At 41.7% G+C, this 26,552-nt stretch overlaps 1 protein-coding gene across 6 annotated transcripts in view; it reads right to left on the reverse strand.

Moving 5' to 3' along the window:
* PLCH1 (phospholipase C eta 1) overlaps positions 1-26,552 on the reverse strand; it is a 1,334,702-nt gene that overhangs the window by 617,362 nt on the left and 690,788 nt on the right. For all 6 annotated transcript variants that reach the window (XM_069618420.1, XM_069618421.1, XM_069618423.1 and 3 more), the window contains one exon: positions 11,737-11,907. In XM_069618420.1, the coding sequence (XP_069474521.1) occupies positions 11,737-11,907 (171 nt within the window). The remainder of the gene's footprint in view (positions 1-11,736; positions 11,908-26,552) is intronic.

The following is a 26,552-nucleotide window of genomic DNA, read 5'->3' on the forward strand; positions in this document are numbered from 1 at the left end:
AGCCATATCTGGGCTTCAGGCTTGCTCTGCCCAGTCTGGTAAATTGCCTCTTCCTGGGGAATTTGTATTTTCAACCCATTGCGTGCTTGGTTGCAGCCTCACCACCCTCCAACTGCTCCTCGGAGATACTGCCATGTGCCTGACTGACAGCAGGACTACTCCATAGTAGAGGGTGACTCGGGCCCCTGAGGGTCAATGTTCTTGCCTTTGCTTTGGTTCATCTGGTCTACCTATCCCGCGTTAACGCTTCTGCCGCTAAGCTTCGGCATCAGAGAGGTATGGTGTTGGCGCATCTTCTTTCGGCCGGTTCTGCTTTGTGCTCCCACAGTTCCCTGTTCAGGAGTCTCAGCTTCTCTAAAGCAACAACGGTCTGTGGGCTGCTGCAGGACTCCAGTCAGCTCCTACTTTCCGGGAGCGCCTCATTCTGTTGCATATCTGTGCAAGGTGGCGTTTCCTGCTGTCCGCCTGATTCTCGCCTCCTTGAATGGCATTCTGCTGTATTTTACTCCCTCCCTGCAATGGAAGCAGCGACTCCATTGGTCCTGGTTTGCAGAAAGAGGTGGCAACGAAAACAGGTCAGAAACCAAGTCATGGGGCCTCATTACGACCCTGGCGGTAGCCCTGCCCTTATTAAGGGCACGGCTGTCGCCGGTAATGATTTCTTACCGGGTCCAAGAAAAGGGCAATAACCGGGTCATGCCGACCTTGGCGAACCCAGTAATTGCCCTTTTCATGGACCTGGTAAAAATGAATCTCCATTCCCATTGAGCCCTATAGGGCTCAATGGGAATGGGGAGGATGTTCACAACGGGCCTGTTAATGACGGGCCCATTGTTAGCATCCTGTACTGATAGCAGGACCCGCTAAGTACGCCTGGTCTGACCAGGTGTTCCTTAGCGGGACCCGCAGCAGTCCTCGTAATAGGGTAGCTCGTAATGAACGTTGCCGTTCATTACGGGACCGCCAGGGTTCTAATGAGGCCCATACACTTTAAAGGAGCCCTTTATGTGATTGCCCTGTTCAACTCCCATATAACCAAAACACTTGGGGGATTTTTGACATAAGGGGAGGTGTGATTTGTATTTGTTTATTTATAACGCGCAAACCATCAGGCCCGGGGGCCATTCTTTGTTCTCAAATGGGGGAGGGGGGGAGTCACCCGCAGTGGTATCCTGCTGGCCCTGTCCCCTAGGCAGGTTGGAATTGTGTACTGTGCTCACTGCCCTACTCCCAAAGGGGAATATTCAAATGGCAATGTCATTCATTAACCCTGGCATCGACAGCAATACCGTTCCTTTGCTCCAGATCTCCAGAATTCAAATTGGAGATTTCGGTAGACTTTGCTGTACCCTGCCAATATCCTCAAAGAAAGAGAACTTACAACACCTAACTTAGCATAATTACTAAGAGAACAGGACCGAACTGCAAATTCCTTAACTTGGCAGGCGAGAATACATAGCCACAAAGTAAATGGACAACGTTTTCATGATTGATCATTCAGTCCATACATCAATTCTGGTACATGCATGATTTGTAACTCGCAACTCCTAAATATCAAATGCGAAGCATGGGATGACTGAAGGTTTTCCTAACCAAAATGTCATCAAAATGTGCATAGTGAGATCTGGAACAAAAGAACAATGGTGCTGTCGATGACAAGGTTAAGGAATGGCATTGCCATTTGAATATTCCTGTAAGCAGCTATTGTGAGCATCTGCCAAAATTCTAAATGCAGCTAAAACTACACAGAATGGATGTATACAAAATGTAAGCAGCTCTAACATACCAGCTTACAGCACTGGTTTCAATATTTGAAATAAAGTTCTTTACAAGGCAACAAGTTTCATTATTTACAAACTCATTACATTCAAATGAAAATGTGCTCACAACATTTTATTTATCAAATAATCAATATTATGATAATCTCAGAGGCTTTAAAATGAAAGGACCTTAATATCAGAAAGGTATGTTGCTGCTTTGTGTTCATGGGGCGGGTGGTTTCATTTAAGCCACAATAGAGTATTTCCTTTCGTGAGGGTTCAAAATATCCATTTGTGCTTCAAACCACATTTTACCACAAAGACGCACAAAACCATTCTGGACATTTCTTAACAAACGCAAACTTATAGCTTTACATATCTTGAAGCACTTACAATCTTTCTTTTCGTTAAATCCAACATTGATGAAAACTTACCTCGCCCTCTTTTTGGGTTTGTTGTTAACTTGTGAATGTGGTATTTTGCTAAGAGTATGTTTTGTAGTTTTTATACTGATGTTGTTTATGTGCTTGTTTGTACCTAGCATGATAATGTTAGATGTTCGGTGCAAAGTGTGGTATGAAAATGTTAGGAAAAGCATCTGTTATTGTGACTTAGAGATTTTTGAATAATCATGGGTGCATATTTTAAGGTAATCATGGGTGCATATTTTAAGGTCCAAGAATATAAGGCGTGTTTCTGGGTGCTCGTTTTGAGGGCATGCCCTCTAAGATGTACATTATTTTGATTTATTTCAATTGTTTCTTTTGTGTCATTTTAGAATGTATTGTATTGTCTGGATAACACATTTTCCCCACCGATTTCCATTTTTTTTCTTTTAGAATGTGCCAAATGTGATTGGATTAATGGTAATAATGATGCGCATACTATTTTTCTCACTGATTGGCTTTTTCGTTTGCAGGTTTGCGTGCAACATTTTGTATATGATCTTAGTACATGCAATTTATACACCAATCTGTGAACAGGGTCAGACATTTGATGATACATTGATATAGTGTTGGTTAACACTGTCACCAATGACCATAGTTTGTGTTTCCTATTTTGACAATGCATTGTTTGCAATCAGATGAGTGGTTGGATTTTTTAGCAGTATAAAAAAAAAGCCAAAGTGAAAGAATGTGATGAGACCTACCAGAGTTGGCAGAGTTGTGTATGTGTCGAGTTGTTTCAATTGCAGGTGTAATGGTTAGATGTATTTATCCAGGGTTGGATTATGTGTCTACTGAATGTGTGAATTTGTTAGGTGTATTTTTAGAGGTGATTTTATCATTGTTTTGGTGAATGTATATTGCATACCTGGTGTCATTATGTACTGTTTTGAGGGTGAAATGATAGAACGTGTGTTAGTGTGGGATTTGTTTCTCAGGCAATATGTTTTGGTTTGTGTCAATTGTTTTGAACATTTCTTCGTGTCCATTTTATTGCCTTTTATTATTCCATTATTGCATTCGGTAGTTTTGTCGGTAGAAAGCGTCTTAACACGTGTATGGTCTTCCCTTTTTTGCATGCATGTACGTTTTGAAATAGGACTTTTATTACATATTAAATGTATGCGTTTGTTTTCTCAAACCAAGCACTCAAAAGAATGTCTGAGTTGATATCAGAGGGGCAAGGTGCATTCTTTTTGACCAGTGGAGGATGATGCAATTGTTTTGATCAGAGTAGTGTGAGTGTTATGTATAATCTGACAATACAAAAAAAGGTAGCAGGTGCCCCTTGTAGATAGAACATGGCATGATAACCTGTTCTTGGTTTTTTCCCACTTTGAGAGTCCGCAGCCATCACTTTTTGCTCACTGTACTTTTCACAAAGGAGGAATATCCATTTACATACGAGTCTTTGTTCCGCCCACAAGGGGAGTCCAGCACCAAAATGCCAGGCAAACCTCCTTTGACTATATGAGAAGTTATCACAATTATAGACAGAATATACATTAGTGGTGCCAATCCTATTCCATTTTTCGTAGATTTGTATGAACCCATTAATCATCCATGGGAATCCAATGAGGCCACATACAGGGATAGAGAAGTAAATTGAAAAATATTTTCAGATAAAACACTGATACAGCCTAGTTATTACTAAATCGGATGGGCAGACAACTTACTTTCCTCATCATGTGTGCATGTGATGTTCATAAGAATCGTTTTCCAAGTGTATCTCAACGACCTTCTTGGATAGTATACACGATTGCTATATCCTGGTGGAGGGATTTCATATCATGACACCAGTGCTGAAGATATATATTTGGTGAGCCAAGCATTCATGGGCAAAAGCAGATTGTCAGATGTGTTTTCATAATAGCTACAATCAAGCAGAGCCCTAAAGAGTCAGTAGGGGTACCGTGGGCTTTGTGGGAGGTCTATTGGAGCTACAGATTATTGCAAGAAAAGAAGCTGTAGTTAGTAAACAAATTACTTCAGTGAAGCAATGTTCATTAGAGCAGAAATGCAAGAAGTTGGTGTAAATCTATATACAGGAAAGGACACCAAGAAATCACAGAAGCTCACTAGCAATGAGGGTGAGGGATCGTCAATGCATTGGCTAAAACGGCGGAAATGTACCTTGTTTGGAATAAATCTGAGAAAGCAGAATAGGGACGTATGCTACGGACTGAATACCTCAGGCAGAAAGAAAACACACAATGGGAAATGGTTCTTTACGTAGATAAGTCACAATCTAATCACCAGATTTGTACCATAAATATTTTCAGAATTCAAGAAATCATTATGGAAAGCAGAACGGTCGAAGCTGACAAGCTATTTCAATCGCCTCAATCACAAGTAGGGTAACATCAAGTGTATTTAGAGCCTCATTATGGTTGTAACAGTAAAAACATTTGCTAGTCTAAATTCCTCATATTTTTAAAAGACCACATAATCATGAGGTGGGAATCACATGAGGTATCAATAGCATGCCACTGGTAAAGCGTTTAATTGCAAGCTCCTAGCCAGGGCCTTTGTCATGAATGCCCACTGTCCACATGCACATGCGCCATTTCTTACTCGCCGAGAGTGAAATATCACACGCCAGTGCCTGGTGGGGAGTACGCATAGTGTGGCTTGTAGAACCTATTCCACAGTTATACAAAAGGGGTTATTTACGCTATGCAACAGTTTCCATGTACCCGTATAGTCAATATCCTATGGGATGCCAATTCACAATGAGGTGGTATTTTACACAGTACGATATTCCAAATACCACAGGTTTTTTACATCAACCACTCACACATAATGAGGTCCTTTCTTGGCAGGAGTATACATTCCTGCAAAACTCTGGGTTTTGACTAAGTTCAGTCATTTTGTATTTTAAAACCTACATCTATATTTCTTATACAATTAAGTAGTGGCTTAATGTGACCTGTGTTTATTCAAGTTTTGTTTTCTTTTTCTTGAGGCACTTCAGTTTTAAATCCACTTCTGAATGGTTTCTGTGACGAGGAAATCCTTATATGTTATATTGTTTTTTTTTTTTGTGCCCTTAAGCCGTTGGGTACTGGGAGCGCAGTACAAATTAACAAACATAAACATCAGAGCGTAGCACTAGTAACAGAAACCTTTTTGCCAGCACCTTAAGTACACAATACAGAAGGGCTATATACATCATGTTTAAATAGAAGCAAATTCAAAAATCAGAAACGTACTCATCCCATTTATGAAAGGCGTTGTAATATGTGGGTTGCAATGGTGTAAGATAATGAGTGATTGCCTTGTCAAGAGCACTACCCAACCAAAAACAAAAAAAAAAGTTACAGCTCATCAGAAACCTTGCTATAAATGCCTGACTTGTTCTATTTGTAAAACCTATTATCTTAACGTGTGACTCGGAATATGTTGTCAATGTCTGAGACCGCCCAAATTGACTTATGTATGTCTGGAGACCTTCCAGAAATATTTCAATTAGAAATGTTGAACATAGATGTAAAACAAAAAAAAGGACATCGAACCGACAACCGCACACGAAGCAGAGGAGGCTTGTGTTGAGGAAGCGAAACCAAAGCACAATGACAGTGGTAAGGGAGCAACAGCTCTGCTAGATGGGGAAGACCGGGTAGAGGTCAAGAGAGAGAAGCAGCGTTGGCATACTGTAACATCTGCCAGGAGGAGCACCATCCAGAAACGGAATGTACGTGGTTGCTCCAGGGATGCAGGAGGAGGGCGGAAAGGCCAAATGAGACCCAATGGCAGGGTAAGAGCAACCAAACCCAAAGGTAAGGGGGCAGAAACTAGACTCCAAGGTGGGGTAACAGTAACCATACCCCAAGGTTGGGTAATAGAAACCTGACCCAAAGGGAAGGTAACAGCAACCATAGGTATGAAACCAGAGATCAATGGTGGGGTGAAAACCAGGAGGCAACTAACTGGCACAAATAACAGAAGAGCCCTTGGTGGGGAGCGCAAGGAGAGGCCCTGCTGTGGACTTATGAGTCAGGAGGGATTCCCACGGCTGGTAGAAGACCACAGACGGAGACAAGAACCCTGGTAAACCAGGGAAAAAAGAGATGAACAAAAGACTGATATTCAACCCGAGGGTGGGAAAGTGGAAGAGACAATTGTCTTTATTTTGAATTGTGCAATGGGGCATTAACTGCTTTTTCTGACAAAGAGGCATGTGACAATTCATGGGATCTCGTCACTTCTCCCCAGAGGGGATCTCTTCCCTGTGAGGCTAGGGATTTGAGCCCACTACGCAATTATTCCCGCTAGGGGTGTTGGTCAGCGGAATCTCACGGGGAGAGACTCCTCTCTTGAGGACAAGTACTCCCGTTCGGTGAAGGAACTTCCTGTTCCACTTTCCCATGAACTCCACAGACCATCACAGCCTCAGAAAACACATCCTGAACAAACTACTATCTGCTATTGTAATACAACTTTCAGTATTACAATCCAGCACATATCCACTGAGAACAAAAAGAGTGCCAGAGTAATGCTGATCACTCCTCCATGGCAAATTGAGAATACAGTGAAGAGTGAGAACTATGGAGTAAGAAAGGATACCCCAGAAAAAGAGATGGACAAAGATCCTCATCTGGTGAGGACCCCGCACAGATGCATACATAAAAAGCAAAGAAGGACTTGCATTAGGGAGACGTATTCACTAAGCAGGTGAAGCCCGGCTTGTAACAACCTGGGAGGGAGAAGCCAGGGCATCGCGGGAGGTGCTCGAAAGAAGGGGGACTCCAGCAGTTCAGAAGCTGTCAGGGAGCCGGCTCCTGTTTGTGACGTCACAGAGGTGGACCGCAAGGTCCAACAACAATGCAAGACCATCCAGCAGAATACTCTGCAGAGCCGCAAAGACCGAAGCAGAGAAGGAGGGGGAGGTGCTGGAAGCCTTTATCGAGATGGTGTGATCACGACCCCACAGGACGAACCAGTGACGCCAACCCGACAAGCTAGAGGTAACGGGAATGGTGGGAGACCTGGGAGGGGCCACTGGCAGGTGCTAAACAACAGAAAGTACCATGAATACCGAGAGAGTCATCATACTCATCCCAGTAACTATAACAGTAGTAACAAATGTAACAAATACCAAGAGACTCATCATACTCGTCTCAGTAACGGTAAAAACAGTAAACAGTGTAACTAATACTGAGAGACTCATTATACTAGTATCAGTAAAAGCAACAAAGTATATAAGGAGTACAGAGAGATCATCATACTCTTCCCAGTAACTGTGCAAGAAGCAGAACATATAACGAGTACCAAGGAACTCATCATACACATCCCAATCAGTGTGAAAGCAGCAGAGTATTTATCGAAGCCAGAGGAACTCCTCAAACTCGTCCCAGTGATTACAAAAGCAGTAAAGATATCGAAGACAGTCAAAAAACTGGCAATACTTGTGTCAGTGGTTGGGGAGATCAAGACATCAGCAAAGAGGAACTGAAGAACCTACATGGTGGTTCGCATAAGTGGAAGGGCTTGGAAGATAAAGTAGTACAAGGGATCGGGGACACTAGTCTCTGCAGAATGAGAGACTTTGAAACAAGTACAAGTGAGAAAGATATTGAGACAAAAGAAATCCAAAGGACTAGAGGCTAAGACCTTCGAGTAGGGAAACAAATCAAGACAGAGGATACCTGAGATAAGGTGGAAGAGTCTCCTTGAGGAAAAAAGGAACTGATTAACTACATCACAAGGAACTATGTAAAGATAAACTAATAATGCTGAGAAGGCCTTTTCAGGTCAAGGGAGTCCTTCTCCTCGAGCCCCTTTTGTTTGTTTTTGTTGGTTGATACAACATTTAGTGGTAGGGTCAGCATAGGGTAGGTTTTGGACAGAGGACAGACTATTTTGATTTGAACTACATCACTGATGACAAGCACCCTAGTTAGATTTCAGTTAAGCAGGGAAAACCCCCTTTTGGCAGGGATAGATAGGCCTTTTGGTTATTATTTGAATAAAATAACGGGTGAAATGCCCCTTTTTGTCCACCTCCTTCTCCTGACCTACTGCAGTGTGGTCTGAAACCAGCTATCATTTCATTTGTTTAGGCAAAGAATTTTATTGTACCTGTGTTAGAGTTAGACTCTTTTTCATTTATAGTGGTAGGGATAGAAACCAGGTAAGGACAGGTTTCCAGAAAAAATTACTAAACCAAAATGCTACCTTGTTAGTCTCCTGGTTCTGACTTACAACAAGACACACACAAACACACATACATGCACCCAAAGATGTCTGCCTCAGGCCTTGCCATTAGCACATCAACACTAATCAGGCTATTACTAAACTCGCCTCATCATATTCCCTCAAATCCATGGTACTCTGGACCCAAAGTGATGCAGTCTATGAGATCCTGGCTCTTGCCAGGATAACACGCTTCCAACATGCTTCCAACCGAACCCATACAAGCAGAATGTCACTCCAGACCCAGGTACTTCCGACTTGCCTCCATCAATATGATAGATTTTGCAAATACATCCCCTGCTACAACACTAGCAATCCCCTTGTATCTTTTCCTTCAGAGCCTTGCAGAGCGAGACCAACAAGCATGGCAGAAGAGGGCTCTATAAAACCACTTCATATAACGTTAGTCTTCAAATTATTTATGAACCACTATCTTTGTCGGCAAAGTAGGTGAAATGCACTATTTGAGGTATACTTTAAACAGCAAGGTAAAAGTGGTAATATTGGGAAACACTACCAGTTTCTTTGACTGCATCCAAGTCATCAAATGTGTTTTAACCCACTCAATGCTGTGGTGTCAATTAATGTTTTCCTTAGGAAACTAGGACATATATATATATATATTGCCTATGGACTGTGAAAGGGCTAAGTAGGCTTGGCTACTTTATTTGGACTTCCTATTGGGTAAATCTCTCTTTGATACCAATAAACATGCACATTGTAGACTAACCAGGAAATGCAATTCTTGAAATAACCTGTTGCTCCACATTCCAGATTCCCAAAACCTATGGTTAGAATCCGTACAATCTACGGCTGGTTCTGCCCCAGGTGACATGTCCCGTTTTCGGCTTCATATCCTTGATCATTAAAGATGAACTTAAGGATTTAAGACTTTATTCTAAGAATCAACACATCTTTACATCCTAGTTACATTTAAGGACATTCACTGATTATGAAAGATGTACCCACACAGAGAGGAAAGCCAGGCAAATCTACCAGAGGAAGACTAAATCGACAGGGAGCCAGGTGTTCAGGGGCTCCTGCTTTTGGTGGAATAAATGACATTAAGAACGGGCTATAAAAACAGCACGAGACAGGGGCTCTTGCTTTTGAGTTTCCCTGTTGGAAGAGTACAGTCTTACTTTTGTCCTTTACCTTTTTAGATGGCTACTTCTCTTGCTTGCACTAAAATTAGTCTGAATAGTGGCAATGAAAAGAGTGATATATTTGCTGAGGCATAAACAAATAATTGGAACAGAATCCCGCTGGATTGCACTCTTCATGATTTGAAACATATATATATATATATATATATAGGCAAAAACAGCAGCACAAACTAAAGCACTTGAGGATTGCACTCGTAGAAGTTCACAACAATGTAAAAAAATCAGACCTCCATCAGCCAGAGAGAATTTTCATGGACCAATTCCAGTTTATTCGGGTCACAGGATTAAAAGAGATTACACATTTCGTAGCCCACTGGCCACTTGCTCACATATACAATCACACGGCTACTCTGATGGTTTACTTAAGTAGACAGGCTGACATTCTCTATGGTAAAGGAAATACAGTCCCTTTTTTGTTTCTGCAGCCAAAATATATATATATATATATATATATATATATATATATATATATATATATATATATATATATATATATATAGAGAGAGAGAGAGAGAGAGAGAGAGAGAGAGAGAGAGAGAGAGAGAGAGAGAGAGAGAGAGAGAGAGAGAGAGAGAGAGAGAAGAGAGAGAAAGAGAGATGGATACATCTGAAAAGTTAGTCCCTTCTCCCCAGGGGGAATCTCATCCTTTGAGGCTATGGAGGTGAGGCCGCTAAGCAAGACCCTCCCTAGGGGTCTGGGAAAGTGGGACCTCACTGGGAGGAACCCCTCTCTATGGGACTCCCATTCCCATAAGGAACTCCCTTCAGTATCTGCTTATATAGGAATTGAGAAACATACTAGTATCGCTATACTGACTATAACAAGCAGAGAAATACCCTTCCCATTGACTTTGGACAATGGTGGAGCATATTACGAATACAAGGAGGAACGGCACACCCCTTGCCTCAAACAATGCACTGAACATAAAAGGACGAAGTACCCAGAGAGAGAAAGAGAATCCAGCGCTGAGGCAAGCCTCTGATGACACAATATCCAGGAGGGGCGGAGTTGGCGAAAGCATGAGCACAGGGAGCAGAGAACGAAGGATGCCAGAGGACTGGCAGTACAAGTGGTGGAGAAGCCCCTGAAGAGACGGAGGAAGAAAAGCCATCTGCACTGGTGGTGTAACCATGCTGAGGCTGAGGTGGGCTGGGAGCCCACTAACAAACACTGCCACCAGAATCCTGTCAAGGAACAAAGCATGGAGTCTGTGCCAAGCCACAACAGCAGCAAAGGGGTCCGTTGGAGCCGTACCAACAGGGAGAAGAGAACCAGAGGTTAACGGAAGAGCTGTCAGAGCTGCCATTGCAAGCCGAAGAGAAAAGCAGGCATGCGAGAGTTGCTGTTTTGAGACGCCAACCCCAAGCAGCAGACCTGATGCAGATACAGGTAGCAGGGTTGCTTGGAGGGGGTGGGGGGAGAAGAGTGCAACAAAGAGAAGTAAAATATAAGTGTGGTTACGGGAATCCAAGAAACCCGAAGCGAACAGTATTAAATATGAGGCAGCAACAGGGTCCTCATTGAAGTAACAAGAGGGAACGAACCGGGAGTGCTCACATATTTGAAACACAAGTATACAGAGAACCATACAATTGGAGAGAAAAAGAAGACAAGAAGAATCCCTCTAATAAACAAAACTTTATGTTTAAACCATTATCAAGAATTGCAACAGCTCATGAGGAGTGCGAAGGGGGTGGATTATAGAACTTTGTTGTGAGATAACAGATGAAGACATTTTCGCTTGGAACTGGTAAAGAAACATTTGTGATATGTTTCTGATGAACGCTTTTTTCTTTCATGGAATGGAGAACGGATTTTGTAGATGAAAGCCAGGGCCCTTGGCCGGACAAGGCCCACCAACCAGTAGCAGAAGCCTCTGGTTATTTAGGTTGTTTTCAGTGGTGGTAGGGATAGATAGAAAGTAGGTTTTGATGGGGGACCATTTTTGATTTCTTTAGAGGACAGGCGAGCACCCTTTATTTGAGTTTCGTAGGTGGGGAATACCCACATAGTGATAGAGATCGTGGGGCCTTCTTTATCATTGAAAAATAACCATCTTTGAAATGTCCTCTTTTGGTCTGCCTCATCTGGTTCACCACAATATATATGCTCTGCACTAAAGACACCACAACACAAAATGGCTGTCGTCAGGCTTTTTATTTCCTTACCTTCTGCTCCACTTTCAGGAACTGCCCTAGCTCGTCCACTGTTAAATGATCTTTTTTGCCACTGTAGCTCAAGAGCAACAAGTACAAGTCACGCCGCAAGGACATCATCTTGTAAAACACCGAAAACTCTTCAAACGTTAGGGTTCCCTGGTTCTCATCGGTGTCGGCTTCCTGTGGATCAAAATGGAAAAGTGAACTTTAAAACCCAGATGAATAAAAAAAAAAATAGAAACATATTGTCTATGTGCAGAACAGACTAGTTAAAGAATAACAATTGGTAATTTGAAATGAAACATGCAATCCAAGAATCATTTTTTTTAAATGTCGGTTCTCTAAGAGATCCTGAAAATCAAAACAAAAAAAAAGACTCAAATGAATTTAAAAATGACTTCTGTTTAATGTCAAGTACTCGCCCTAACGGGATCACCAACACATGCTGCAGGCAATTTATGTCATAATTGCTTCTCAGTGTGTCTCACTCTCAGGGGTAATGAGGAACAGAAAAGGAGTACTTAGGCTATCACTTACTAGGCTCTCGGCAGCTGCCTAAGGGGTTTTGTTCAGGATTTACAAACCACTTTAGAAAGGTTTCTCAACCTCCTGAAGGCTTGTTCTTATGTGTATCTCCACAAATATTCAGTAGAACCATAAGGAAATGGATCCCCTTACCTGAAGTCTGCCTGTGGTATACTGCGTAGAGAAGGCGTGCTTGATTACAGACCATGTAAAATGCTTAACTTCTAGTGTGCATGCTTAACACAGGGCACAGCATTTTTAGAAACTACCCTTAGCTCCCTGCGAAGAGTAATTTTATTTCATTTTCCATTTTCATCAAGAAATATCTTTTGCATGTTTGATAGCTTTAAAAGCACAGTAACACGTGATAAGCACATATTAAGTGCTCCAGATAAGCTTTTGGAGTGGGAGTATGTTACACTCTATTTTTTTAAAGGTAATATTAAAATGATTTTTATGGAGTAAAAAAAAGTAAGCACCATTCCCAATGGGAGTATTTTATGAGTAAAAATATGTTTTACATATAAAACCATGTTTTTGTAATTAATATGTATGTGCACCTAGCTATTCATGCACATTAAAAGATGCGTGTATACCTCTCCAGACCAAGCAGTGCTCACAGTAGTGATTCGCTCTGGCACCACGTGTACTACTGGTCCACACATATTGCTGGGGCTGTGTGGGTGAAAGTAGGTGACGGGCTTTTAGGAGTGTGCTTCCAAACTTTGTGTCGGGAGTATTATGAATCCCTATTTCGTGCTGTTTTGCGTTTTTTGAGAAGGTAAAGTGACATATATGTCCCTTACCTGTAGGGCTGTGCATATTATTAATTGTTTTAGTTTCCTTAGCACCGATATACGTCAGACCTGCATGTTAAAATCCTACATATTCAGTTACACGTAAATCTCAAAGGAATTCTAAAAAACTACAATTGCAAGTGAGCAGCTAAAAAATGTTTGCTGTTGCTAACACTATTATTAGTTATAGCTGGGTTTCTGTGACCTGTATAGGAATAAAACATTCAATGTACTATACATGTTCAGAGTTGAATACGAATTAATTCAATTATTATAGAAAAAATATAAAAAACGAACTCCTCCCCAAAAAATGTGGTACTTCCCCTGGGCATGCACACAGAAGGCCACTTCTAAGACATTTATGGTGCCATCAAGTTAAGCGAGCGGCTCTCACACCAAATTAAACTCCCTTTCAAACTGACATGCCATTGGGATGCTACGCTTCAATTCAACAAAAGAAGCTTCCAGAAGTATACCAATGACTGTCTACACTTCTGAGAAGAGGGTTCATGTATTGCATACACACCTCTGTCTAAACCAGTACAACAGCGAAGGTTTGGTTTCCACACGTTTGCAGAAGGAACAGTCCACAAAGACAATAATGGCGTCAACCTTAAATCCTCCAATGTAACAACTTGGGTACAGCATTTTAAAGGGGGAGAGGGTTCCTACATAGCAGGTCTTCTCCAAATGAACAACAGAAATACTGTACAAAAATAACGCATTCACATTGAAGAGCGCTGGGTAGGGCCTTACAGACTAAATTTGACTTGGATATAACAGGTTCTCCTGCGGTGTGATAGTCGCCATAGAGATGGCAACATTCCAACAGGAATTCATTAGTTAGAGAATAGCTCATGCTATCTGGATGATACACATTTTTACAAACATTTAGGCAAACAAGATAGGACATTTATCATTGGTACTGGCTTGTCCTTATAGAACAATGTGTTTAGTGAGTCAAAATTAAGAACACAAAAAGAACCTTATAACGCCAACCATGCATATAGCGAAGCAAGTCACGTACCCATTTACACTCTTGCTCCAAGCAAAGAAGTAATGGGCATAAGATTATCTACTCAACAATTGTAAGAACGTACTGTGGTTGTGCGGGATTAACAAGCCACTTGAGACTCAAAGTACTTTTCAACACTTTTATTATGTCACGAGGAAGGGGTTGGATACAGACCTAAAGGTTGGGCAACTCAAGAGGGATACAAATAGATAAAAAGCGCCAGTATAGAAGAGTAACAAAAATTAAGTGTTTGGGTTGAATTCAGCACAGGACTCACTGTCTCTATTCCAATATTTTCATTTCCAAGTCCAACGTTCCCTAGACTCTAGTTGGGGGGTCTGCAGCGTGCAGCTTTTTATATGTTTTAGACTCTGACTCCCATAATCCCTCGCCATTGACTATGTGGGCTAAGAGGTTTATTAGCTAGAGACAAAAACATCTGGAGAGCCAAAGGTTGAAGACCACTGCTCAAACTAGACCTATTGCCTTCAGTCCCAAGTCCTAAAACGGTGCCTGAAATAAAGAAGCAGCTTTTCTTCTGAGGCCATTTAGGGCGATTCCCCCGGTGGACCAGGGACAATCCTGGGTGGCAAGTCTCCTTCCCAGGCTATGTGATGGTTGATGCAATACATGCCTTCCAGCCATAACCACAATTCCCTTTAGACTCTGGCTATATTCAAGAGTATTACCAGCAAACATGTAGGCTACTACAGACTCGTTCATTGTCCATGTTTTGGGCAATAGGTCCCCGAATGCTAACAACTAAGCCTGCACGACTTTATTTGGCTAAATTAAGAATTGCACACATTTCTGCTATGTACAAAATCTGCCGAATTTTACCTGAATCTCTCAAAAAGCCGTAATTTAGTTCTGGTAGCCAGATTCATCTGTCTACATCAGGAACTTGCTTAGGGGGATAATTTATATCGCAGTTTTTGGTTTTGATTTTAGGGGAGATTTTACAGATTAAAGAACAGAACAATCTCATGTTATATTTTGGAAAACATCTTCATTTAATTGAAAATTTCAGGCTTGGTGATCCTTACTAGGGCAACTTCCAAGCATATTTTGTTCTGGGGTGGTTTGATTGAATATGCTTAAGCACGATTTTATCAAGTGCAATAGCTGACACATCAAGCATTTAAATTTTCCTTTAAAGTGTATTCATTTTGAGGGAAGGGCAAAGTGTTTGGGGCATGCTGGGGAAAATGGTTTGCATGCCCCTGCTGATCAGTGAGGCAGTTGCGTTAGTGGTAGGGTAACTGGGTTTGTGTAGAAATTCACCACAAGAGGAGGAATGTGTGATGAGGCGACTTGACTCAAGATGCACTCACATGCAACTTGGTTACACACAACAGCTGACGCACGCAAACACTTGAATTTCTTGTCAAATGTATTAGCAGACTTTGAGCAAAGGAAAACAGTGTTTGGTGAATGCTTGCAAATGCATGAATTGAATGAGAGCGATAGCTAAGACAAGCATTTGAATTTCTTGACAAATGTATTAGCAAGCTTTGAGGGAGGAGTAATCGTCCCTCGGAAATGCTGGTTGTTTAAACATGCACTCAAATGTGACTTGGTTAGCGAAATAGCTGACATGCCAAATTGGATTTCTTTTCAAATGTATTAACACACTTTGAGAAAAAGGGTAATCCATTGTGGGGCGCATTGGTTCTTTGAACAGGCCCTCACGGACAACTTGGATGAGTGCAGTAACTGAGACAAGCACTTTAATTATTTGTCAAATATATTCACGCTCTTTGTGGGATAAGAAAAGGTAATTGGGGCTGGTTCATAGTACTTGCACTTATGAGCGACTTGGAGGTCAATAGCTTAGCACGTTAATGTCTTTTAAAATCTATTCTCATATTCTGAAGAAAGGAGACCAATGGCTGGCAAGATTGTTTCCAGGGTCTCGCAGTTGGGATACTGGTCAGTCAGCACTCATGCTGCTCGTAAACTACTTATTACAGATTAAATACTACTTAATTTTAAAGCATCTTACTAGCTCAAGAACCATAATAACTTCACATTAATTTCCTACACTTAACTCTTAAACACACTTGTAACTCTTTCATGTACACTCACAATGCACTTGCACTCATCAACATAATGCTTGACCTGCTCCAAAAATCACATCCACAGTTAACTCCACTATCCTTCCTCTCGCTGGTCTCTTGTTTTGCCAACTCCACCTACTCAGACCTCCACCGACCAAACCCACAACTTCCTGCTTTTAAACGCCTCTCTGACCTATGGCTGGGTCTGCTTCTCTAGCCAATCTGACCAGTCTTGCCCGCTTGGGAATTTTCACATACACTAAATCCTCATATAGACCCTTAATCCCCACTCCCTTTTTACGCATTGGCCGCCGCAGAACAACAATGGTGTTTTTTTCAGTTCATTGTCCCAGTTCATGTTAAAGTGTTTGGAACAGGTCAACCCTAATATAAGTCTTGATTGGTGATGTTTGTTTTTATGTCTTTGGTAGTCTAGAGGGCCCACAACAGTCTCCCCCCCCCCCCCAACGGTGGGCCTGAACTGGTTTGCGGTGTGCGTCTTCGGCCAGCACACCAGTGCGGAGGGCCCTCTGGTTCTATCTCCATGGTGCTACATGGGTCTACAGCCACGTATGCCGGCAAAGGAGTTGGATGGGTTTAGGGTTTGTTCCTCCCTCCCCCACTTGACAAGGCCAAAACACTAGCCTTTCCACAATATGTTTTGGCAACTTTCCCTGACCCCCATGTTAAGTTGAAAGTGGATATGTTTCAGACTGTGGAGGGTAAGATGACACAGTGAGAAGACGCAATTGAAATGTGCAAAACTGCCCTTTCGGGGAGGGGCTTTCACAGAACATTTGCTTACAGAGCCAAAAGGTATGGAGGGCAGAGAACAGCTGAGCATTTGCAACAGCCAGTCAGAGGTCTGGCCTCTGGTAGTCTTCTCTGGGGTAGCAGCCTCTTTGTCATGGACATTACTAGCTCAGGGTCTAAAGATTAAATGACAAGATGATTGAAGAGGATTGTGGTGGTGCGGATAATAAATATTGTGTTGCGAGCCAGTGAGTGAACTAACAAGCCTGCTACATGTCTACGATCATAATGTAGCACAGGGGATTGTGGGACATGTGCCTGCTTGGTATGCTTCCCTGATTCCCACCATGAGTGAACTGAATGTGAAAAAGGTAGAAGAACACGGCATGATAACCTGTTCAGTGGTTTGTAACCACTTTGAGAGTTTGCAGCCATCTGCTTTTTGCTCACTGTGCCTTTCACAGATGGGAAATATCCACTTGCATATCAGTCTTTGTCCCACCCACGTATGCAGTCCAGCACCGAAATGCTATGGCAATTCCCTTCTGAACAAGAGTACCAGCAGCAACCCCATACACGTGTTTCAGCCTTGTTGGGCCTTACCAGTGAGGTGGAGCTATGCCTCTCTGAGCACAGTGAGCAGGGAGTCCACGTCTGGGTGCCCCCAGTAACTTAGGGTGACCCTTGCTGTTGGTACTCTTGTTCAGAAGAGAATTGCCATAGCATTTTGGTGCTGGACTGCCCATGTGGGCGGGACAAAGACTGATATGCAAATGGATATTCCTCCTTTGTGAAAAGTACCGTGAGCAAAAAGCAGATGGCTGCGAACTCTCAAGGTGGTTAATAACCACTGAACAGGTTATCATGCTGTGTTCTTTCGAGAGAGGGGCGCCTGCTACCTTTTTTGTATGAGTGAACTGAATGAGTCACTCGAACACCTAATTTGCAACAGGGAAGGTGGCGCACCCAACACATTTTTGCCACACTTCCACACTGAAAAGGCATCAATCCAACAAAATCTGAAATAATAATCCTGCAAGATTAAACACGAAACAATAAACGGAGTACAAAAAGTACCCCAAAGTGGAGACTGAGAAAGGAAATTTTAAGATGTGTAAAAAAGACAAAATACCTAGGTGTTTGGATTAATAGTAACATAAACGATGCTCCTTGGGCAGAGAATGCTAAACAAAAATGCAGACAATTAGCAAGTCAAGGAGTAGTAATAAACAAAAAGTTTGGGAAATTCTCACTACAACCAGTAATAGCCCACTACAACCAAAAAGTGATCCCATCACTGATTTATGGAGCAGAATGTGCCCTAGGAGTGTCTGCCACTCTATGGCCAGAACTAGAAAATCAATATTGGAGGAGGGTTCTGCATTTACAGAAAGGAATCTCGAGTGCATGTATGAGATATGAACTTAATTTAATATCCATGCACGCCCGAGTGCTATGGAACATGCTATCCATATATCGGAAAATCATCACAGTAGAATGCTTGCCTCAATTCAAGACCTTACAAAATGCTATGAAAGGCAACAAAGAAACTCTACTATGTAAATGGGCAGACGGGTGTAAAAAGCAATTAGAACAACTGGGAACTGATCAAGACACCCTGAGAAACAACCCGAATTATGTGAAGAAAAAGCTATGGGAACAGGATTGGTGCTCGACAGTTGACGATCGCAATCGCCACAAACTTATGGAAGATGCAGCTATAGAAGCCAAAGATCGAAAACAACTGCCTCAATATTTGATGAGATCAGCTAATGCAAGACATGGAACAAATTATATGAAATTTCGTATGAACTTAATAAACACCAGAGTAAGCCGAGCAATAAGAACGAGGAATCTGAAAGCATTACTCAGGTGTCGTTTCTGTAATAAACATCAAGAAACCCTTAAACACCTAACACTGTACTGTGAGGCCCTGAAAAATCAGAGATCTATACACTTAGGACATACAGTGCGAAAATATGCCACCTTAAGTGGAGAGGATCTATGGCGAAAATTTCACAACCCATGTGAAAAAGACACTTTCGGGTTGACATACTTCGTGGAAATACTTGAAAACCTCCTAAAAGAGAATTAAATTAGAGAAAGAATCTAAAAAGTAATGGGTGCTTCCGAAGTGCTGAGATGAGATGAAGAGGCGAAGTAAAACAAGATAAAGGATTGGTAATGGATTAATAAATCATTTGTAGCGAACAGAGTAATGGAAAAAAAGAGAATAACTAGGTCGGAGAGAAGTAACAAGCTATGGAACGCTACACTCTGCTAAGAAAAATGCACTGTAAAGACCCACTTCTGAAGCACCCTAGAGAGATAGGGGAGGAATATTGTGTATAATTTTGTTTTTTCAAAAAGTTTGTACAAACTAAAAGAAAAATTAAAAAAAAAGAAAATAAAAAAAAAGAAAAGGCACATGAGCAAATTTGAACATACACTTTAGCAAGAATGGGAGTGCACACACAATTTCCAACGCACTGATGCAAAGAATTGAAGGGGCCTCAAACACCTAATTTTGGAAGCACTATTGTAGGGACGGGGACACACAATTTCTAATAATATTACAAATACAATTTCAAATGCACTCTCACAAAAGAAGGGGCGCCACACGCCTAATTGTTGCAGCAATTCTACAGAGCACACACACACCATTTCTGAAGCACCCCATAAGCAAAGAGTCACACACACAATTTCGAATGCACTACCAATGAGAAGGTGGAGTGACATAATTCATAACTCACTCTTGCAGGGAAGGGAATCCACACACAGGTTTTGTTCACTCCTGCCGGGAAGGGGAAACACAAACCTAACTTTTGGCACACTTTTGCAGGGAAGGGGGCACATGCACAATCAAGGGGGCACATGCACAATCTCCAATTCACTCCAACAGGGGAGGGGGTGCAGACACACAGCGTGCATATCTCTCTCATGAGACATGAGCATGAAGTGAATGAGGAGCTTCTCGGTGAACCTCAGTATCACTACATGGTGGGACTCGTTGAAAAACATCACTTCTAAATCTCAGTACGGCTTATTAAGTTTTTGCTGCAAAGTTGAAGCACAGTGACAGAGTTTTAACAACACTAACAGCCACTTAGTCACTGCTAGGCAATCTCTCCTGACCCTTAGCCCAATCGGATTGACTGTTTTTCAACTATCGGAAATTGGGGCACTTTGGAAAGAAAAGATGAACCAATTTTCACCGAACAAGTGAAACCACACTCTTGGAACGTGTCGCCAGCCTCTTGTGAAGTATGTTGTGAATGTGTCCAGTGCTTTTTGCTGTGAGGCAGTGGGGGTTCACAAATGTTTTGTGAGCCCCACTACGGAGTACAAACAAGATTAAATAACGGGTTGTATGAGATGATGCCCACTCACGAGTGTGTCCTATTAGCTCACAGTGCCCAAGCAAGATGAGACATTTGATTTTCATATCATTCTGATCACACCCAGAAGGACAGGCATGTGTGGAAACACTAGACAGTTTCAAGTTTTGCTATCAGTTGACATAAGAGCCCAGCTAACGGCTGTACACAGATCTAATATTAATAATATCAGAGGATTTGAATAGCGCTTTATGTCGATTCCTCCCACCTTGAAGCACTGTAATAGTAGTGGCTATTATTACGCAATATAATGGTACCTTTAATGATCCACCTCTGAATGGGCGAGTTGGCCCCAGCAGGATTTGATTTTGTAGCATGCAGGCTGGCACAATGTGAGCTATATCCCACCAAGGCAGCAGAAACCACAATGGAAATTGACCGTGCTAAAATAAAATCACTGCTTGAACCTTCTTCACAGCAACTGAGGAGATGTGAAAAATGACATACTCAGGGTCTTCGGCAGAAGAAACCATTTGGAAAGGGTCAGCTGAAATTCTTTTCCTAGCACCAACCCTGCCTTCATGTGACAAAGGAGACCGCAGAGGTTATTGACAGCCGGAATGGGATATCCCAAATGGTTCGCGTCAGCCTCTACTAAATACTGCAATGGCATTTGATTTTTGAGACATCAGACTCTACATATAAAGGAGGCTAATAATTCAGCGTCTACAAAATGAAATCGCCACTAGAACTTCTCTCTTAAAAATGCAAAGATATGTCTGCAAATGGATCAACTCGAATTCCATGGGATTCCGGCCGTCATAATGAGAAGAAGCCGAGGAGAGTGGGGACGAGAGAAGCCAGTGGCGGAGACTGTGGAGGTGTGTAGTAGAAGGAGGAAACTGGCGGCACAGGCAAGGAGCCGCTGAGGAGGTGGAAGACAGCCACTGCATGCAATGGGTGTGGAAATGGTAGGACCCTGACCTTGGCTCGGAGTTCCAGCCATCAGCGAGCAGACTCGGCCGAGCCCTGGTACTAATTGCCAAATAAAGAAATTATCATTATGAATTGCTTTCCGCTGTGTGCATTAATTGTTCCAACTAAATGTCACTGAGTTTCTTGGGCTGGATTCTTTCTCGCGTCCATGTTTTGTTATGAGTAAAGGCCATTAGAAAGGGGAGTAAAGCAAAGCATCTGGAGCAATAAGGAGAGCAGATGGATTCACCCAGCTAACTGAATGTGTAGCACTTCGACAGGCTGATATAAATACAGTTTAAGAGGCATCCATCAGAGAACTGTGTTGCTGTAATGCCGCTTCTGTTAGTTTCCAAACACTCTGGCTGCCGGGTGGTCCCTAGTGAGGGAGAAACGCGCATGTTGTTGTCTGCATCTTTGAGAGCTGTCTGCCTTGTGCGCTATGCATATAACAGTGCTACCCTATAATACAGGTCATTTTCTGGAGCAACAATGCACATTTGCTTTCCCACAATGCTTTGCTCAGTGGACTAGAGGTGACTACCAGGGATGGCTACCTGGGGCACAGTGGCATGTGTGGCTTTTTGGCTCGAATGGTCTTTTCTACTCCCACTTGGTTTCCTGAAAGACGAAATGAACACGCCATTGACATGTCCTGGTGTGAGCCACCAAAGCCTGCACAGCATGAGTGCAGCGAGGACAGGGAAATGGCCAAAGCACTGTATCCTTCAGAGAATACAATCCTCCTGACTATTCACTCATAAAATCATTTTTGGATAGCACCAAAGGTTTTGCCGCTGTACAAAAACCAGCCGACCAGAATCCATGCATTGCTGTGAGGCAATGAGGCAATGACCTTCAGCAATGGCTACACTAGCAGAAGATCCTGTGCGGTTTAGTAAAACATCTGTATTCCCAACAGAAAAGATGCTAAACGTAGACTAGTGGGCTAAGCAGTAAGACCATGAACATGGCACACACAGCTTTCTAAATTGCCCCAGGAACCACGGAAATACCTTGGGGAACAGAAGGCTCACCACTTAGACCTCTTAATATGTTAGGACATTTCCTGGCATGCCTGAAGGTTATCGTGAGGTATGGAAATGTGGCCAGCAGCTCTGTAAACAACTACATCTCGTTCCCCAACACGGTGGCTTCTATTAGCATAGCCGTAGACTTGCAGAGGGCTGGGTGTGTCTTGCAGAACACCAGTCTGAACGCTGTGATGTCAACTCATTCTATCGCCCATCAAGGGCACCAGAGCTTTGAATGCTGCCGAATCGGCGAGTCCGTCATCCTCTCGAGATTCACCAAAATAACGCCTATGAGATGGGACAGAGTAACGCTTGCTAGCGCTGCAAAATAAAACTAGGCATGATTTAATCTACAAAAATAGTATTCACTCGTTTTTACTCAGCCAAGCACTGTGCCCTTTCAAGCAGCCATGTCAGTGACCCCAGCTATGGGATTTATAGAAATCCAGCATAAAAATGTACCCAATGAAAACATTTAGGCCCTGATTCACGGATCGTTTTCCAATGGGGTTTTGCCATTATAAAACGTCTTTGTGAATTAGGCCCTTAATCGATCTGTAGTTTTATAATCCAGATAAAATACTAAATTGGGTTCTACATGAAAATGTTGCCAAGACAATTGAGATATGTGAAAAGCTAGCTAGCAAATAATAGTTTTCAAAAATGTAGTATGTCTATACAAGCAATGTAAAGTGTGAAAATGTTGTCCATAATAAGGTCGCCAGAAAAGGATATATTATTAAACATTGAAAAGTAGATGACTTTAACCCTAACAATAGTCCAAAAAGGCAGGCAATCACAAACCTTCACACACTCACCCCTGGCCTATTCCTAACTCAAACTGAAGCACTTATACCTTTAACCCTGACATTTAGACTAGCCCCAACACTGCAGCACTCGGAGTATCATATTTACATGGTACTCAATATAAAACCTCAAATAATTAGGAAATTAAGTGATCCAAACTACAACCCCATCACCAGCCCTCGCCTCCACAACCTCCATAGCCCTTACCCTAATACAAAAACATGCTCTAATGCTAGCCTCAGCCTTACCCTAACCACAACCCTAACACTTACTCTAAACCTTACTTTACACTAGCCCTTAGAGTTAGACACTACCGTAGCAGCTCACAAATTCATTAGACTGCTCAAACCCCCACTCTGTTAACTCTAGCCCCCACCCAGCCTTAACGCCCACCCTGACCCTTACTCTACTCAAACTCCTACTCAAACCTCAACATCACCATCCTCCTCAAACACCCCCACCCTAACCCAAATGTTTGTTTTAACCCTAACTCTTATCCTAACTCTAACCTCAATCTCTATCCTAGCCGAAGCACGTATCCGAACCCTACAACAGCCATATGCAATCCCACCACATCCTCTTTAACCCCAATAATTAATTTTACAGTACTGCATGTTTGCCTTCTTTCCAGCTGCATTTTGTTTATTGGCTAGTTGCTTGGATAAGGTTTGACTGCAAAGGTATTGTTACCACAATGTTTTCCCAAGCTATATTGTAGTTGGCAACATTTTCACTGGCTACCTTAAAATGGAGACTTCTCATGGCAAATATGTAAAGGAAACTTTGGGTACAGTAATGGTAAACCAGCATACTCAGATTAGTAGTGCTGTAAACTGTTTTTCAACCAAGTAGTGCTTGTCACAGTAAGATGCATGTTGGACTCAAACAAAAGAACAATTATTTTAGTTTTTTAAAACCAAATGAAGGAATTGTGAAGAGCAATGCTTTCAGCAAAGAATAAACCAACAATTGGAGAAAAAAATGAAAAATGCAAAAGGCATAACTGACCACAGATCAGCAGAGCACAAACTGAAAATGGATGGCTGGCAAAATAAATATTGAAATTAATGGAACGGAGGTCGCTCTCTCACGATCACAGGATTGTAGTAATATTCAAAGCAAAATAAACTGCAGTAGGGTCAATCTTGACGGGTGAAACAAGATCACACTTTCACACAAGGAGTGCACAACTAGTCCTTGGCCAAATATTTGAATTAAATAAATGAGTTCTTCAAGGTGACCTACATCAACATGCATATTTGTTTTCATCAAGGAGCAATTTATAAATTTCACTATGAAGATGCTTAAATAAAAATTGCACATGTGAAATGTAATTCATAAAGAAGATGGTCAAGGTTAAATTTTGCTGATTTTTAAAGGACTCGTGAACATGGAAAATGTGCATTTCTGACATAAAACCCCTCCAGAAATGCTTTCATTAAAAGCGTTCTCAGATGTACAAGCTCTGCACACTACTGTTTCCCTAGGCCTTCGGAGCAGATTCACTTCTATACACGCCCATTCTCCCCATTTAGACTTGTTGACTAGCAGGCTGGCGAGCCAGCTTAGTGTTAATCTCTTAGCACATTGGTGTTCACACTGTTGGCTTGCAACCTGAGAGATTCCCTCCTTGCCCCTCAGTCCGGTGAGGTGCCCTTATTGCGGCATAACGCTCTGTACAAGCAACAAAGCAACTCATGGCCTCAGGTTGATGGTCTAATCAAAGTAACATAATACAACAGAAAGGTGCCAGACTGTCACTGCACACAACCATACAGACACCAGGCCCTTCTTGCCCTAACCGGCTTGTCTCTCACCCACCTCCGCATTGCACAATGTCTATTTCAGTCTGCAGGGATCCCAAATGCCATATTTTCTCTTTATAGATGGCTGTGTATTACTACCAAAACGAAAGCCAGCTTTGTTCACCGCATTAGATATAGAACAGGTCTACTAAATTAACTGAATGTTACAGAGAAGTGATGAGTGGAAAGTAGAGATGCACACCTATTGAAATTAATAATTTTCAACCTTTTGATCAATTCACAATATATTTAGTCTACTCATAAACCGACTTTAGGTGCTCCCAGAGAGTAAAGTGCTACCTTAACTGAAAAATACCGATGCTGGGAAGATTCACTGCAATCACACGGTGAATGAACTGGGGCACAACAACAAGCAACTCATTTGCACTAATTAGATTCAATGTAAAAGAACATGTTTTATATATGTTCCTGTCGGGATCATTCAAATAATTCAAACAATGTAAAGTACATTTTCACTTTCTCAATTTATGTGAAAAACATATATGTGTATTTTACACCATACAAAAATTCAATTGATTCAACAAACTCTGTCAAAGATAAAAGATACAAATTTCTCCTTCACCTGACAAATATACATTTGTATTCAACACATCTTTCTCAACGAAAAAACAAATTCGTAACAAAATTCATGAAATGAGTCCCAATATTGGAGTTGACATAAATTGTTCGGTGTTAATATGACAATTGTCCCCTCTTCTCAACTACACGTTTCGGGCGATAAACGCCCTTCTTCAGGTTATAAATATTGGGTGATATTGGGTGCAATTGATTGCACCCAATATCACCTGCAATTAATTATAAAGAAAAATTCAATCAGAGATAGAAAGAACGATCAACCAATATTTATAACCTGAAGAAGGGCGTTTATCGCCCGAAATGCGTAGTTGAGAAGAGGGAACAATTGTCATATTAACACCAAACAATTTATGTCAACTCCAATATTGGGACTCATTTCATGAATTTTGTTACGAATTTGTTTTTTCGTTGAGAAAGATGTGTTGAATACAAATGTATATTTGTCAGGTGAAGGAGAAATTTGTATCTTTTATCTTTGACAGAGTTTGTTGAATCAATTGAATTTGTGTATGGTGTAAAATACACTTATATGTTTTTCACATAAATTGAGAAAGTGAAAATTTACTTTACATTGCTTGAATTATTTGAATGATCCCAGCAGGAACATATATACTAGGTTATAACTGTAATTTCTCTTAAGTGCCATGACCTGCAGAATACAGCGGAGTCCCATGAAAGATTTGGTCCAGCTGTCACATTCACTGACATAGCAAAGCTCTCAGCACCTGAACATTCTGAATTGAATGGCTAGTATAACATGCTTAAACTTGTCAACTCTGCTAGTAATTGAACAGGCGTCTACATTCTAAATACGATTTGCATGCAATGTAATGATATTGTATTTTCATGTTTGGTCAGACTGCAGTCTGCCAATGGGCCAGTCACCTCAAAGCGCTTCAAGGCAATTACAATATCAGTAGGTGCTTTACAAATATCAAGTAACACAATGTAACATAAAACACCAATCCCTTTGTTGTCACATAATACAAGGGAAGTGGCTGTTCAAAGTTGATTTCCGGATAAAACAATACTATTAATCAGCAAATGTTTGCAATTTCAAAAAGCTAATAGACAAACATTAGACAAAGGTTCATAATACATAAACATTGAACTGGTTCA

Source organism: Ambystoma mexicanum, chromosome 10 (genome assembly GCF_040938575.1).
Source record: "Ambystoma mexicanum isolate Mex_15411 chromosome 10, UKY_AmexF1_1, whole genome shotgun sequence".
Classification (NCBI taxonomy): Eukaryota; Metazoa; Chordata; class Amphibia; order Caudata; family Ambystomatidae; genus Ambystoma; species Ambystoma mexicanum.